The sequence below is a fragment of the Podarcis tiliguerta genome, assembly GCF_965153285.1.
Source record: "Podarcis tiliguerta genome assembly, chromosome: 1".
In the NCBI taxonomy this organism is placed as follows: Eukaryota; Metazoa; Chordata; class Lepidosauria; order Squamata; family Lacertidae; genus Podarcis; species Podarcis tiliguerta.
In genome coordinates, this window is record NC_139534.1 from 65700131 (window position 1) to 65716355 (window position 16225).

Below are 16225 nucleotides of genomic sequence, written 5' to 3' on the forward strand. Positions count from 1 at the left end.
GAAGCAAAATTTTCATTTGGAATCTGCTACTGCTGTTAATGGGAATGTTGCAGTGGCTTTCAGAAAAAGGTGGGATCGGTTCTGAAACAAAACCGTATGTTTTAGAATGTAAACTGCATATTAAATGTAATCCAAGTTAAATATAAACTCTTTTCAAGTAAGTTCAGTAAGATATTGTGCCAAATAACACTGCAGAAATTATTTCCATTTGTTCCGCTCGGCTCTGTCTTGGTAGTTTCTTAAAAATACATTTACGGAAAACGGATTTTTAGATGCTAAGTGTCAGAATTGGACTGGAATGGCTAGAATCTAGCCCTCCACTCAGTCATTGACTGATTTGTGATCTGGGATACATACTTTGCCTTAACTTTCCCCAATTAATCTGTGAAATGATGATGTCCTCATGTGAGTGAGAAACATTGTCCTTTTATGTACTAAACATATTGAAACCAGTCTAACTATTGGCAATGTGAACAACCTAGCTATATAAGAAGATAAGAAAACTGGCACAGTCCCTGCTTGTAGGTGTCATTTTAAGGGATGTTGTAGATGTAGTTCTCTCCCCTCCAGGTTTGCACATCAGGCATCATGCAAGGGCATTACGGTGAGTCGCAGGTTTGTGCATGCCTCTCATATTTCCTTCTAGCCTTGACTTTTTTGGACAGTGCAAGTTGAGTCACCTACATGGGACACAAGAAGTGGCCTTTTGCTGGGTCACACTACTTATCTCTAGGGGCTCAAGGAAGCGTTCAGCTAACAGGTCCCATTACTGCCCTGAGCAAAGACTACACTTGCACAACAGGACTTGCCTTCCTCCCCTCCCCCACGTCCCAGAAATTGATTCAGGAGGGGTCAGGAGAACACCAGGGTCAGCAAGGGGCAGGAGAGGGGAGATCATTCTGTCCTGCAAGCCGAAATTCCTGCGCTGATGCAACGCTATATACTCCCTCAGGAAGGAATCTTTCATGTCACATGCATCTGAGCCTTAAAAAAAACAAAAATGGGAGAGATCAGGGACTGAAGCTGGAACCTTCTGCATGCCAACAATGTCTTCTACCTCCTCCCTTGTGTCACAGCTATTAGAGATTATAGGGTCCCAAGCTAGCAAATATCAATCATGAATGTGATAACAGATTTCTTAAAATTAGCTAGCATACTTCTCAAGATTGTATAATATAATTTTCCAGCAAGCAAGTACTAATTGAGAAATCTGGGCTGCATAGATCACCTAATTAATTTTTATAGGTACTCCTTTTGGTATATATAGCATATACCAGATTAATTAAAACTTTAAGATGCTGTGTAACTCAAATTACTGTTGTCTGCTGACCCACATACACTTGACAATTCTCTCAGGACACCCTACTATAGAAGTTGGACCATATTTAAATTAGATACATAAAGTAGAGCTATTACAAAGCCAACAATTATTTGCATGGATCGAGCAATTACTCTTGATTACTTTGACTCCTTCATATCATGAAAAAAGTACTATGAATGGTTTGAGATCTTTGGCAAATATGAAGACATGCTAGTTGACTGTTAATTTAGTCAAGCATGGGGGGAAATGTTACTGAGTAGGAAATATGAAAGCTGGTCTAAGTGTTATGGCTAAGAAAGTGAGCAGTGAGCCAGCAAGTCCCTGATTCAAATCTCATCTAATTTATGAGCTCACTAGTTTCCTTAGGCAAACCACTATTTCTCACTGTGAACTGTTTTCTCTGCTATATGCAGATAATAACATTGATCTACTTTACATAGTTGTTGTGAGGATTTCTTAGGTAATGCAGGTGATGTCCTATAGCTATGTTGTTTTTGTGAATTTATACTTGCAAAGTTCAAGTTCCAGAAGTGGCTAATATCATGATTTAGGGTCCTCCCTACTCCCATAGTCTCTTTCTTTTGTGCCATGCTGTGACAAAGGGAAAGTAGCAGGAGAAAGTTGTTGTGCTCATATTCTCCTTATGGGCTTCCCATTTGCACCTGGCTAACTGCTGTGGAAACAGGATACAGGACTAGACAGAACTTTGGTACGATCCTGCAGGGTTCTTGACATACACAGTCTTAACATTCTTAATAGTTTCAGTTGTTCAGATTATATGTCAAAAGCAAAACAAAAACCAAGGTATTTTGTGTTGCCATACTTTTTATTTTGAGGCCTTGTTTTGCTTAGTTTAGAAAAGGTGTCCTTCACTTCCTGATTAAAGGATGTGCATAAGAATTAACTACAAAAATGGTTAAATCAGAACATCTGCATAACTCAGATTTACCATCTTGGCTGTTCTTTTTGCAAGACTAGATCTGAGCTAACAACTCTATTATACTGTTATTTTTATTATGTCAGAAGCAAGCTATAAAGCACTGAGAGCTATAGATGAAATCCCTTGCTTTTTATTCTAGGAAGGGTTGTGCAATTCTTTAGCAATTTACATTAATTAGCATTAACATTGTTTTGTCAAATACACTGGAAGGGAAACTGATCAGTTTTCAAAGTGGTTGAGCATGTAGCGAACAGCTGTGGTCAATTGGACTTCTTGACCTGCGCACACAGAGCAACAAACATTTGTGTAGAATCATCGGAAGTCATGGTCTATACACGAATTTCCAACTGTTTCAGAGAATGAAAGGTGCCTTCCATGTAGGAAAATGAAAATGTACGGAGCAGCCCTTAATGCTCAAAACCAGGAAACATTGCTTTGCTCTGGATTTAGAACAATGTGTTTCTAGTATGTGCTGCGGCTGCCCACAATTGTTTAAAGAGCACTGGCCAGTTGGAAATCTGAAACAGAAGTTGGTAAATCATTCTGGGACTTAATAAGCACCTATGTATATATAAACAATAGAAGCACCAATATAAATAGGCAAAGCCGGGGAGCTGAGAAGGATAGTTTTCAAAACAAGGATGACTGGGGATTTGTTCCCCCCACCCCGTTCCTTGAGCCATTCTCCCAGTAATCAAGACTAGTACACACCTATGCCTTCAAAGGACCTGTTCTGACTTGTTTTGTCTACCTTCATAAAATTAAAGAAGAATAGGTCCTCACGCAAGCATTCCAAATCCAGAAACAAATTTGAAAAAAATTGCTACAACATGTTGAGTGATAGATTGCCAAGACAGCTACCAATAAGATCCTTGATCTATTTTGCATGTGTCTCTGTGTGTGTGTGGTGTGCGTGCTTGGAAAATTAAAAGTGGAAATATGCATCTTCTGCAATTAAAAATGTAAAACTTTCACCATCTCTCTCCTTTGTCCCCGGCTCCTGGCCCCTGCCTCTCCCCACAAGGAACCTGTCCCTGCTTTAGTTCTACTCCTGTCAGCAAAACATTCCATTCGTATGAAGTGTCATGCTTTGTTCTCTGGATAATGCTATTATATAATGCAGTAGGATTACGTTAACCATATACAGTTCACTTTAAAATGCTTCCATTTAATCCTAGAAGGGACACTTCATGATTTGGGGGGTTGGGGAGAGAGAAACATAGCAATGGGTCTGTGTGTCATAAGTAAAAGGGAAAGCCATAGCCATCAGGTGATCCAGAGAACACTATAGGGTGTGGTATAGACACTAATAAATTAACTTTAAGGTAGGTGTGTGTGTGTGTGTGTGTGTGTGTGTGTGTGTATGTATGTGTGTGTGTGTGTGTATGTGTATGTGTATGTGTATGTGTATGTGTATGTGTGTGTATATATATATATCCATGGAAGCATGACAGCTGTGAAAAAGGAGTGCTACAGGGAATTCTTTAGGGTTTGATTTTTTTTAAAAAAAAATGTTTGACATGGAAAATGTTTTAGTACAAATAAAGCAACTACTCTTGAATTTACAAAAGGGGGAAATAGTGACAGGGTTGCTGCATGGAACGGGGATAAATAATTCATAATATTTAAAGAAAGAATGCCTTGGAAATGTTCAGCAATGCAGTCCATGCTTGTGCTTGAATGCTTATTTCTCTCCTATTTAAAGCATCATTTATTCAATATCTTTGTGATGACTTCTTTTTTTTAAAGTCTGTTTACCAAAGAAACATTATTTAACTTTTTGATGAGGATACTCTGTATTCAGATAATTTTGTTTAGCCTTCAAAGAAGATAAGCAGAATTATCTAACCATAGAGAGACAAGAGTTTTATACTTTAAGAAAGCAATTTAGTTATTTAAAAAACAACATCAGGCCTCTGCAAACTAAAATCAACCTCATAGAAAGGGGGAAAATAAGATCAGATTTTATGAATGTTACTCCATAGGACACCAGCACAATGTAGGTTAGCAAAGGCATTGTAGCAGTGCTCCATATGCAATCAGAAGCCAATTGTTAGTGGACTGTGTACAAGCACATACTGTGCTCAATGGTCTGATGAGGTATTATGGATATGATGCAGAGAGACATTGTGGATTAGAACTTCACAATTTGTTTAAAAAGTGAAAGCAACTTAACATTTACACTGAGCTTATCTGAGTCCTGTGGCGCTTTGGGTGGTAAGCAGAGGGAGGGTGCTTTATGAGGATTTCGGAGGCTTGGGAATTGAGGTGTTATGTGTGTAGGGGAAAACTTGCCATTCCCTGACTGCATTGTTTTGTATCCCTTCTACACCGCACCTACCTTATTACATTCTAAATGTAATATAGAGTTGATGCAAAGCAGCTTGGTTATTATAAATGTAAAAAATGTACAGAGGAGCAGCTTATTAAAACATAGCCTAGAGATAGTACATAACACTGACTTTAAATAAGAAGCTGAAGTGATACTCTATTAAAGCATGGTTATTGTGTAATTTATCAATCACTGTCTTTTTTTTTTAATTGCAAGTTCATTTTTTAACCTCCCCTCCTCCTCTCCCATTCTGCTTTCTACTTTGCAAAAGCGTGCTAAAATGGCATGGGGGGTGGGTGGGTGGGGTGGCTACAGACACTGTCTAGTTGTGGTGATAATCTGAAAAGATACCATATATAGGTAACCATATTCACATAGGCAGCAAGCAGCCTCTTTTTATCTGGGCTTCTTATTTTAGCAGTAATTTTATAAATACCCTGGAATTGCAGAATTACCTATGATTGTATTCTTATAAACATTAGGGATTCTGTAGGCTTGTGTCTAGTGCTTACTGTTTATATAAGATGTAAAATGTTGATAGATGTATTCCAACCCATATTCCATCATCAATATGCATGGTACTTTACAGAGTCTCATGACAAAAATGACAGTTCCCTGGCCCAATGACCTCATAATCTAAATTTCAACAGTGGAGGTGGAAACAAAGGGAGTGCAGAGGATAGGGAACATGGCTGGAAATGCGTGTTGACAAATATTAATGTGAACAAACCCATCTATGCAATTAAAGTATGATTATCCAAACAGTTTATTTTCAATGCTCAGTAGTGACTTGTGAATGTATTCTGTTGCCAATATGTGGAGTAGATAATGACTTTGGGGCTAATTCAGTGTTTGATCAGAGCACTGACCCATTTTAGAGGTGAAGTAGGGAAGCCAGGCTGAGATGAAATTTCTCAGAAACATTTTCCCCCTGAATGTTCGGCACCTTCTTTTCGTGTCAACCACCATGTCTTCCCCACTGTGCCCTGGAGCGATACTAGGTCTATAGAATTGTGCAGAATGATGGCCAGGCTGGCCATGAAGTTGCTGCTGCATTTACATCGGCCTAAACAAAGGGAAAAGGCTGTGCTACCACCACTACTTATTGTGAGCAAATCCCCTAAAACACGGTTGGAGAACTTCTCCCTGCCCCTGGGAGAAATTCAGTGAACCAGTCCTCTCAATTCCCCCACCTACAAATAGACTGGCGAATTTTGAGAAGCCGTTTATGCACAGCTCTTAAAAACCCCCAAAGCCCAACCTTTACCTAGGAGAAGATGGAGGCAGCTGAATCAATACATGTTCCAACCAATATGTAGAGCATTTTTATCCACTGGGGATCCTGGGATTTGAAGTTGAATCCCAGGTGGGAAAATACACTTTTGCATAGTGAGAGCATGCTCTTCCTCTGCCTTCCTTCCTGCTGTTCTCCTGCTTGTGGAGTAGGAGAGGAGACAGAGAACCAGGGGTAGGGGGCTTGCTGAGGGAATGCTGTGCTCTTAGTCATTTGAGCCCCCCTGCTTCAAAAATTCATTCCCTCCATAATGCATGAGTAGTCACAAAATTAATTCACAGTGTTCTGCATATTCCTTGATTTCATGGGAGATGGTTACTTTAAGAACAGTAAGCAGATAATTAGGCCTTGCTTTCATTTTGTTGAGAAATTATCTAGGGTTCTTCTGCACATTGCTGGGCACATCTTTTCCCTTTTGCCCTGAAGGATACATGAAGATCACGAATTAATGATAAAGGAAGACTAGTAACAGGGGTTCTCTTGAAATAGTGCTACCTGAGTGTGAGACACCAGGAATGGGATTGCAGTGGTCTTGGGAGAGACGATCCTGAAAGAGATTGTCAAATTCAGTGCCACCTTGCAGAGTCCGATCCGTAATCCACACTGAATATGTGTGTCTGACCACATTCTCACTGCCCCAGTGATATGGGAGGAAAAGAGCTCAGTTTTGTTCTTGTTTCTCTGTGCATGGGATATCCATCAAGGTTACATCAGAGCAATTTATTGAAATCAGACCATGTCCACTAATTTACCTGTTACCCCAAAGAAGTGCAGCAATTATTTATTTTAAATCTAGAGAAATAGATGCACAGCATCTGACAAGACTGGGCACATAGCACTTTGTGTCGCTTATCACTTGAAACCTATCTTAAATGAACGATTATTTTCCAAAGCAGCTATGCTTTGTGATCCGTAATAAGAGCCAGCATGCTTGGGTCTAAGCATTGCATTTTATGTTTTGCCAGTTTGCCTACTAGCAATCTGCTGAGCAGAAGTTCCAAGTTAGAGTTGCAAGTCTGTGCCCAGCAACCCCCTTTTGTTTTTGCAGATGTTTAGGCTTAGAGCAGTGTTGTGGAGCACAGGCCCTGTTCATACTTGTCTGCTGCTATTCTCTGCTCATTGTCTAAACCTGTATGCATTGTTCTTCTCGACAGGTGATAACTATCCTGTGCAGTTCATTCCATCAACAATGGCAGCTGCTGCTGCTTCTGGACTCAGCCCTTTACAGCTCCAGGTATGTGCCAGAACAAAAATATGTGGGCTTGAAGCCAATGCTTTAGTGGAAAACTGCTAACCAGCTGTATGCTAAGTAATGGCTTGAATGTTAAATAATTTTTTAAGCACAGCCCCAGAAGGATTAACACCTTATGTACTTAACATGCTGCAAACAGAACAGCATGCTGTCAGCCTTGATGCTGGGAAATACAGCCAACTTCGTATTTTATAACAATGAAGTTAATACATTTTGGGCAGGATCCTGCTTAAAATAAGCACTTTTTAATCCAGTTGATTTTGGTCAGATAAGTATTATTTGATTCTTCTATTAAAACCAAAGTGATTTTAAAAAGTGCTTAACTTGTGCTAAGCTCTGTACTCTGTACATGTTCTCTGCTTTGAGACTGGGGAAGAAAAAGTATGTAACTATTTACTGGAAGATATATTAATAGCATTTATGTTTCTTAAGCTACTTCTAAGTGTGCCCTGTTTAGCTGTTTTTGCTCATAGTGGGTGTCTGAATAAATGCATTATATTTTTTCTTTGGGGCTTGGTGATGACTGTTTCATAAACTGAACACTTGCAGCTTCTGTATTTATGGAATCTCAGCCTTTCCATGCGTTAAGTTGGTTGGATGCCAGCAGCCATCAGGAGTCTGAGTTTGGTCCCTTGCTAGGTCATTTATTTATTTTTGTCATAGGGGGAACTAAATGTTGTGTGAAAATGATTTACACTCCAATTTATTATATAGCTTTTTAATATTCCCCAAGAAAAGGCACAATAGTGTCAAATAATGAAGCAACAGTCAAAAGCTTACAAGGGGGTGTGTTTAGTCATCACGCTAGAGGTTTACCTCTTGGACATTTAAATGATGTGGCAAATATATCTTATACCTATTACCAGCCAAAAGAGTAGTAGTGTTAAGTCTCTAGCAGCAAAAGATTGCTGTGGTACCTCAGAGGCAAATAGGTTTATTCAGATATTAGTTTTTGCAGGCAACAGGGTAATTTATGCCACAACGAAATAGTCATTCTGTGGGGTGCAAGGGGATTTTTAAAACCTGCTCATAGTCAGCTGTTCTTCTTCAGGTGATGTCACATAAGGCTACAAATGTGGATGGCCAGCCAAATAGGCCACATAGCAGGAAACTCTTCAACAACAATGCCTAGAACTTGGGCCCCTCACCCCACTTGGCCACAGTATATGGTAACTAAGAGCTGAAAAGAAGAAGCAGGCTGCCTATGTCAGGGGTAACTATGTGCTGCCCTCCAGCTGTTGTTGGTCTACAACTTCCAACAGTTTCAATCCACATGGACGGTTGCCAGCGATGATGGGAACTGTGGCTCTCCCAATAGAGATTGCCCACCTATGTTGAGGAGATGCCACTGAAGAAATTGGATAACTTGTTAGCTTAAGTTGAGATAGTGGTGTTCGAGATAGGGGAGCTTGTTGCAGCTAGAGGTAGAGACACCTGTGCCTCTTTACCAGCCTGACTCATCTCTGCCTCTTGGCCTCCTCCATCCTACTCTCCTGATGCAGCTTCAACCTCTGCTCTCTGCCATAGACTCCCCATGCTCACTGAGCCCTGTTTCCTCTTCAGCTGCCAACACCTTCTCCTAGTCTTCTCCCTCCAACCACTCATCCTCGTCCCACCACAAATCCCCTGGCTCTGAGCCTTCTTCTGCTGGGGGTTCCCCAGCTGGTTTCTCCCACCATTTCTCTGTGTCCAACCAATCCACAATACACAATTACTTTCATATTCTCATAGTAGTAAAGTGGATGAGAGTATATATATTAAGATTTGCCCCCAAATTTCAGTTTTTTTGTTGAAAGATTTTTTTATCACAGTGCTTGCGAAGTGTCTGTTTAAATTTTACATTTCCATTGACAGACAGATGACACTACCAATAAACAAATCACTTACATGATGTGTTGGCTTACTCATGAAGCTGTGTCCTACATATTTCAGAGATAATCTAATTGCTTTTTTAGAAGCTAAAGAGATCAGATAATAACTAAAGGCTTGCACTTCAACAAGTACTTCAGAACACTATTATCTGGACTATTTTCTAGAAGTTCTACCAAACCCAATAGTGAAATTCCTGACTGAGACTCTTACGTAATCTGTCTCTCAAACCTTAGGACCTTTAGAGATGGCAAAATATCAGCTTTTTTAAAACACCATTTTATAAGTGTTCCTGAACCATTGATAGTTGTTTTCACATTCACTCTCAGAATCAAAGAGCTTAAGAACATAAGAAGAAGCTGATAAATCAGGCCAATAGCCATCTAGTTTAGTGTCCTGTTCTCACTGTGGCCAACCAGATGCTTGGTTGTGGGGAAACCTGCCAGCAAGACATGACTACAAGAACAGTCTTCCCTTGTGCAGTATTCAAAACATACTGCCTCCGACTGTGGAGGCAGCAAACAGGCATCATGGCTAGTAGCCATTGAGATCCTTGCCCTTCATGAATTTGTCCAGTCTTCTTTTAGCCCATCACTGGCTTTTGTGTGTGAGAGTTCCATACAAATGGTACTTATCTCTCCTGAATCTTCCAACATTCAGCTTCATTGGATCCCCACGAGTTCTAATGTTATGAGCGGGGGAGAAAAACTTTCTCCATGCCTTGCATAATTTTAAAACTTCTATCACGTCACCTCATACTCTTCTTTCCCCTATACTAAGAGTTCCAAAGGCTGCAACCTTACATCCCAGGTGAGTTCTTCTATCCCCTTCATCAATTTGGTTGCCATTTTCTTAACCTTTTACACTCTACAATATTCATTTTGATGTGATGTGATGAGAACTGTACACAGTATGTGGTCACTCCACAGATTTGTATAATGGCATTAAGATATTCATTTACTAGTGATCCCTAGCATGGAATTTGTCTTTTACACAGCCGCCACACGCTGGTCATTGAGCTATTCACTAGGATCTCAAGGTCTCTTTCCTGGTCAGTCACTGCCAGTTCAGACCCATGAGTGTATATATGAACATGCATCACATTACACTTGTCCACATTGAATTGCCCTTGCCATTTTACTCAGTTTGGAGAGGTCCTTTTGGAGCTGTTTTCAATCTCTTTTTGTTTTAACAATGCTGAACAATTTAGCATTATCAGCAGACTTGGCTACCTCACTGTACATCCCATTTATGAACAAGTTTCAAAGCCCAGGTCCCAATACCAATCCTTGGGGAATTCTACTTTTCTACATCCCTCCATTTGGAGACCTCTGCATTTAGTCCTACTCTCTGCTTAACCAATTCCTGAGCCACTTCTCATATTCCATGACTGTTAAGCTTACTCAGGAGTCTTTGGTGAAATATTTTTGAAAGTCCAAGTCCATTTGTAAGACATGGCTTGTCCTTGCAGAAGCCATGTTTATCTATATCAAATGTGTGGAAAAATCATGGTATGTGTACAACTTTGCACGATTCCATTCTAGCTACCTTTCTGACATGAGATACTTTCCCAGATGCAGCAGTGCATTTATATAAGAGGTTATGAAAGGACCATACCATGCTTACAAATAATGGTTTAAATCAACCTCCTTAATACATATTGGCAGATTTTTATGAGAGTGATAGAGAAGGAGCAGTGATACAGCTTGTGCTATTATTCAGTGTTTCCTCTCTTCTTTTCGTCCTCCTCCTATACTAGTCCCTCTTATTTTTTTACCACTGTATTTTTTATATATAAAAAACAAACTTTTTAAATTTGTAGAATTTATATTAGTTTTACTCTGGGTACATGTGTGCTGCTGAATGTAAGTCTTCAGGGATTGTTTCCCAGACTTTCAGTGGACTCATAGCAACCCTGTTCCTGGGAAATCCCATGGCAGCTCAGTAGACACACATCTGTCCTAGAAAGCTTCACTGTATGAAATCTTTTATGAGGCCCCCCTATCATTTCTCCTTCCTTTCCCCATAGCAAAACCAGTAAGGCAGCCCTGTACTGGGAAATTTTTATGCCTGATGTTTTACAATTTTTAATATATTCTGTAAGCTGCCCAGAGTGGCTGGGGAAGCCCAGCCAGATGGGCGGGGTATAAATAATATTATTATTATTATTATTATTATTAGTAGTAGTAGTAGTAGTGGTGGTGGTGGTGGTAATGTTCCACAATACACACACACACACAATTTGTTAACAAAGAAGTGGTACAGTTGTATGACAACCACTGGTAAATTATTGGAAGTGATAATGCATTGCAATTAAGTTAGCTGGAGTTATTCCTAGACAATGCGATCTTCTGAAGAGAGAGAGAGAGAGAGAGAGAGAGAGAGAGAGAGAGAGAGAAAGTGTTACAGAAGTGAGAGCAAGCAAGCAAACCTATGGTTCCTACCTTTCCCCTGATGTTTCTTGTATAATTTGTCCTTCAAAGTTTATCGCGTATAACATTAATGAGGCTTGGCAAGTCTTAGCTATGGTTGCAGCTGTGTGCTGGAAGACTGAAGTTTTTATCATCAACTAAATTAAACAACAACAACAAAATACCCATGCAGTATGCTTCTTTAGTCTGTTGCTCTTCTCCTCCCCCAGCCCCCCTTTTCTTACACAAAGTAATGACCTTTTGTTATACCACTGGGTGAAGATCCAAAGTACTGCTGAAGCATTGCAGAGCCTGCCTCAGGGGTGCAGTATTAGCAGAATGAAGGCCAAAGAATGCTATTTTTAGTTGAACAGTTTGGCAGATGGAGGCATGAATACTCATATATCTGAAGGTTGAGGGGGTTTGAACCATTAATTCTGATAATGTATTTAACCCTGGGAACAATCAGAAACTGTAACTCTAAGGTTACAATGCTTTTGACCTTTAGAGAACAGAGGGCACTCAGTACAGTAAACAATATATTACATTTCTACTTATTCTAATTCTCTCACACATATAAATTTCAGGACTGGGGTTGACATTTGCTTTCCTCAGCTATTTTTGTGCTGGCCCTTACAGTAAAGTCAAGAAGAATGTGCAGGAAAGAGGCTCTTGTGATGTGACAGTCATGTAAATATGTCCCTGAAATAGCTAAGATGTTAAGTGTTGCCTTTTATGAAGAAATAGTATTCTCAAGAACTGGCATGCCTGAGACATATTCCTTGCTGCTTTCCCTCCCATCCCCCATCCTGTCTCCAATGAAAAAGTTGGTTTCGTGGCCTGCCTTAGTTTATGCAGTTCTTTGTATTCTTCTGTAAGCTTAAAACAGTTTACGTTTGGGAGGATGCTGCGCAGTGGGCTTGCTTTCGAAAATGAGAACTATTTGGTCCCGCTTCAGTCCCTCCCCGTGTAAAGTGCTCTGCCGGCTTCTTGCCTTATGAAATTATGCCTGCTCCTCTTCAGCAAATACAGCAGTTAAATATCACACAGCTTAAGTATTCCTAATTAAAATATCTCCATGTGTCAGCATATTGGTAATGTATTATTTTAATCCATTTATTTTGTTTATGAAACAGTGACATATGTTTAGATTGTGAAATATATGAGCCTTAAAAATCACTTTATTGAAGAAAATTAATTCCTACAATGCTGTCTGGGTAATGTGTTCACTCACCCAGTCAGTCACTGGCGGGCCTGCCACTCTTAATGTTGCTTAGACACACTTTAACAGTTTTATCTGACATAACATTTCTCTGATGCAGCCAGCAATAATAATTTCCCCCACAAATGCTAAACAGGAGTTTCCTTTATTTTCATTTTCAGCCTAGTAAAGAATGGGGATTTTGAGAGAGGGGAGAGGGTGGGTGGAGGAGGAAAAGGGAAGAGTGCACAAGAGATTCAAGTAAGACCAATCAAAATTAAAACCAGCTAGTTACCTTTTCAAAGTTTGACACTGCAATTTGTTTGTCAGCAGGTAGATGTTTAGGTCAGCGCTGTGAGTGACTGACTGTCAGCAGGAATTCCAACAAGACAAGTAATTTAACTCAGTGTATTAGTGACAGATTGCTCACTTCTTCGAATCACTAGAGAAAATAAACTTAATATTGTTACAGGCAGAGATTCTGTCTTCATTAGCCTCATAGAATCTTTCCAGCTAGCACTCAAAAGACTACTAAGCTCTCAATGGCCTTATTTTTCTTGTAGTGTTGTTTTGTTATTTTAGCCAAATGCATTTGCTTATCACGGATCTGTTACAGTGAATTTTTTCATCAAAATTAACTCTACAAAATGCAATCATGAATCAGTCTGCCAAATTCAATGACTATTACAGATAGATTTGGGGTGCAATTTACTTACTTTTGGGTATTTTGGACAGGCAGTATGCCACTATAGAGTCCCTAGCCTCAATCCAAAGCAAATAAATTGTGCTTAAATCCCAGTGAAATCCATGGGATTATTTAACTGTGAGTAGTTTAGCTCTCATTAATATTAGTGGGAACTGACTTTGGGTCAGAACACTGGTTTCAGCTTCCTGGAAGAGTGGGAGGAGAAAGTACATCAGTATAATGTGCATCAGGCTTCCCCAAACTCGGCCCTCCAGCTGTTTTGGGACTACAACTTTGTTCTATAGGCAAAGTCTGTTAAATAACTTGCACATTGGAATTATTTGAAAGCTTTGATGCAGCTGAAGACTACAGTGGTACCTTGGGTTACAGACACTTCAGGTTACAGACTCCGCTAACCCAGAAATAGTACCTTGGGTTAAGAACTTTGCTTCAGGGTGAGAACAGAAATCATGCGGTGCCGGTGCAGTTGCAGCAGGAGGCCCCATTAGCTAAAGTGGTACCTCAGGTTAAGAACAGTTAAGAACGGATCTCCAGAACGAATTAAGTTCTTAACCAGAAGTACCACTGTATAGCTATAATATTCAATTTTCTAGTTTCCAACCAAAGTGTTTCAGGGTTTTTCTTCTTGTTTTATACACAGACTCTTTTACACTTACAATCTATACATACATAGTATACACTTTACATATAATATGTTTACTTATCAGGTAACACAGCAACCTCAGTGGGGAAAAGCTATTTTTAATGATATGTTAATTGAATGGGATGCTAGAATGGCTCTTTCCCCCAGAAGTGCCCCAGCTGAGTGATAAAGCTTCTCCTGATCAGTAGAGCCAGCATATATTTATAATATCCCTATCTGTCCTTCAGTTCCTGCAAATGGAAAATAACCCAATAATTTCAAACTATATTATGAACTAGGATTGGACACTGGCACACATGCGTGCAGATTTCTCTTTTGGATTCTGTATGCGTTGTAATTTTAAAAGCCTTAATCCCTTTCCCCCTGCCCCTTTCTTCGTTTTTTTTTTTTCTGTTTTGAAATTTCCCTTCTTTTATTCTACTTTGAAACTAAAAAAAAGAAAGAAATCAAGGCTGGGTTAGGATCATGGGTGTTGTGACCTGAGATCTGAGCTCATAACTGGGGAGTGGATTGGGGCCTCAGCAGCATGGCTGCAAAAGCAACACCAGGCAGAGAAGCAGTCAAGTACTGCTTAAGGGTGAATCCATCCAAGAACATGTGAAGTCTGCAGGGTTATAATGAGGATGGGGATATACAAGAGGGTTATCCCCCTCTCCCCAGCTACAACCCTCCCAAGTACTTCCCCTACACGCACCTTCTCTTGTTTAAGGTTTATGTTGGGAAATAAAGTTGGAGTCTGCTTTTTACAGAGTTGCCTAAGTATAAAAAGCATTTATGCCCTAAGGAACTTAATGATTGGAATGATCTCAGCTCAGAAGGAGGGGGGAAATGCAGGGAGGAGAAAGAAGGCAGAGGCAACAATAACAAGGTGTGAATATAAGCAAGCACTTGGTATGAGGCTGTGTTTATTTTAACCTTCAAGAAGAATTTTGTTAAAATGTCAAGGCTCATGTGAAAAAGCAAAGGACAAGATTACAAACTTTAACGGGATTTATGATACAAATACAAATAATGATCACTTCCCACTCATTTATGGTAGCAACTCTCATCCAGCCCTTTTCGAGCGCGGTATTAGGCCTCGTTGCAACTCCTATGCAAGGTGCATAAGTATTGTTATTACTGTGCCCATTTTATAAAAGATTTGTGGAAATTGGTGGCTTGTCTAAGGTCACTAACTGAGCCAGTGTAAAGAATGGTTGACTTCCTACCCAGATATATTTTAGACCCCTCCTTTTCTCATGCCATTACAGACTTTTCTTTTTTTTCTTTGTTCCTTTAGGGGACGAAAAGGTGCTTAGCAATTTTAAAGCTCTTAAGATAACTCTCAAACTAAGACAGACATATGTTCAGCATAGTTTTAATGTTTATCGTCTACAGAACACCATCTTCTTATGAGCTTTGCAAACTCTATGTGCTGTGTATTCTTTCCTTTTCTGTTTTTGCAGTCCTCCATCTCTTTGTGTAACTCAAGCAAAGGAAATTTGCCATGCTTGATTAACAAGATAACATGCTGAGAGTTGGTGAAAATGGATTCCCTTTAATTAAAAGCAATGGTGATGGGTAATATTGCTGGAGATTCTGCATGTTTGCTGGTCAGTCTGTCGGCCTCCACATCATATCCTTGCAACAGGATCGCTTTCCTAAGTAGGGAGGTCAAGCAATCAGACCTAAGGGTTAAAAATACAGAATACATATACGAAGGAACAGAAGTTAGTAAGCATTTTGCGTAGAACTTTTTGGTGTTTTTGTGATACCCACATGAAATGGGGCAATTTCGGTATTTCAGTTCCACCCTATTTCTATTCCCTAGTCTGCCACGGTCTCGGTGTATTCAGCAGGTTGAATGCCAGCAGCTGAAACAGCTGTTAGGCCATACTGGAATGGAGCGGCATGCTGCATCAGGACCTGGATATTTCTCCTGACATCTGGATGCTGCTGGGTTGTGAAGCCTGCCTTAGGCCAGGAGACTGTAGTAGCCTTGTGGCTGTGAGCAATAGGGTCTTTGCTGCTCTTTAAGCGATTAGGGCACTGAAGCAGCAATAATGCTGAATTATCGCTTGGTTGCTTTCTTCAAGGAAACTTGGGACAAAGGGATAGTCAAGGTGGAGTATTTACAGTAAAGTCATGTTCATGGAGACAAGGCTAATTGCTGTGCATTTAAAATAAAACCTTTCAGCTTACCTTAACCTTCAGATAGCTATGGGCAATTATAAAAACAAAAAAACCCACCCCCATTTTATTTAATTTTCTTAACAG

General features: G+C 39.9%; 2 protein-coding genes across 54 annotated transcripts in view; one reads left to right on the forward strand and one right to left on the reverse strand.

Annotated features, from left to right (window-relative positions):
- Positions 1-16225, forward strand: part of SOX6 (SRY-box transcription factor 6) — a 438207-nt gene that overhangs the window by 348560 nt on the left and 73422 nt on the right. For all 50 annotated transcript variants that reach the window (XM_083403078.1, XM_083403070.1, XM_083403100.1 and 47 more), the window contains one exon: positions 7042-7121. In XM_083403078.1, the coding sequence (XP_083259204.1) occupies positions 7042-7121 (80 nt within the window). The remainder of the gene's footprint in view (positions 1-7041; positions 7122-16225) is intronic.
- LOC310664225 (uncharacterized protein) overlaps positions 15311-16225 on the reverse strand; it is a 170504-nt gene continuing 169589 nt past the window's right edge. For all 4 annotated transcript variants that reach the window (XR_014504815.1, XR_014504816.1, XR_014504817.1 and 1 more), the window contains one exon: positions 15311-15636. The gene's annotated coding sequence lies outside the window, so the exon portion shown is untranslated. The remainder of the gene's footprint in view (positions 15637-16225) is intronic.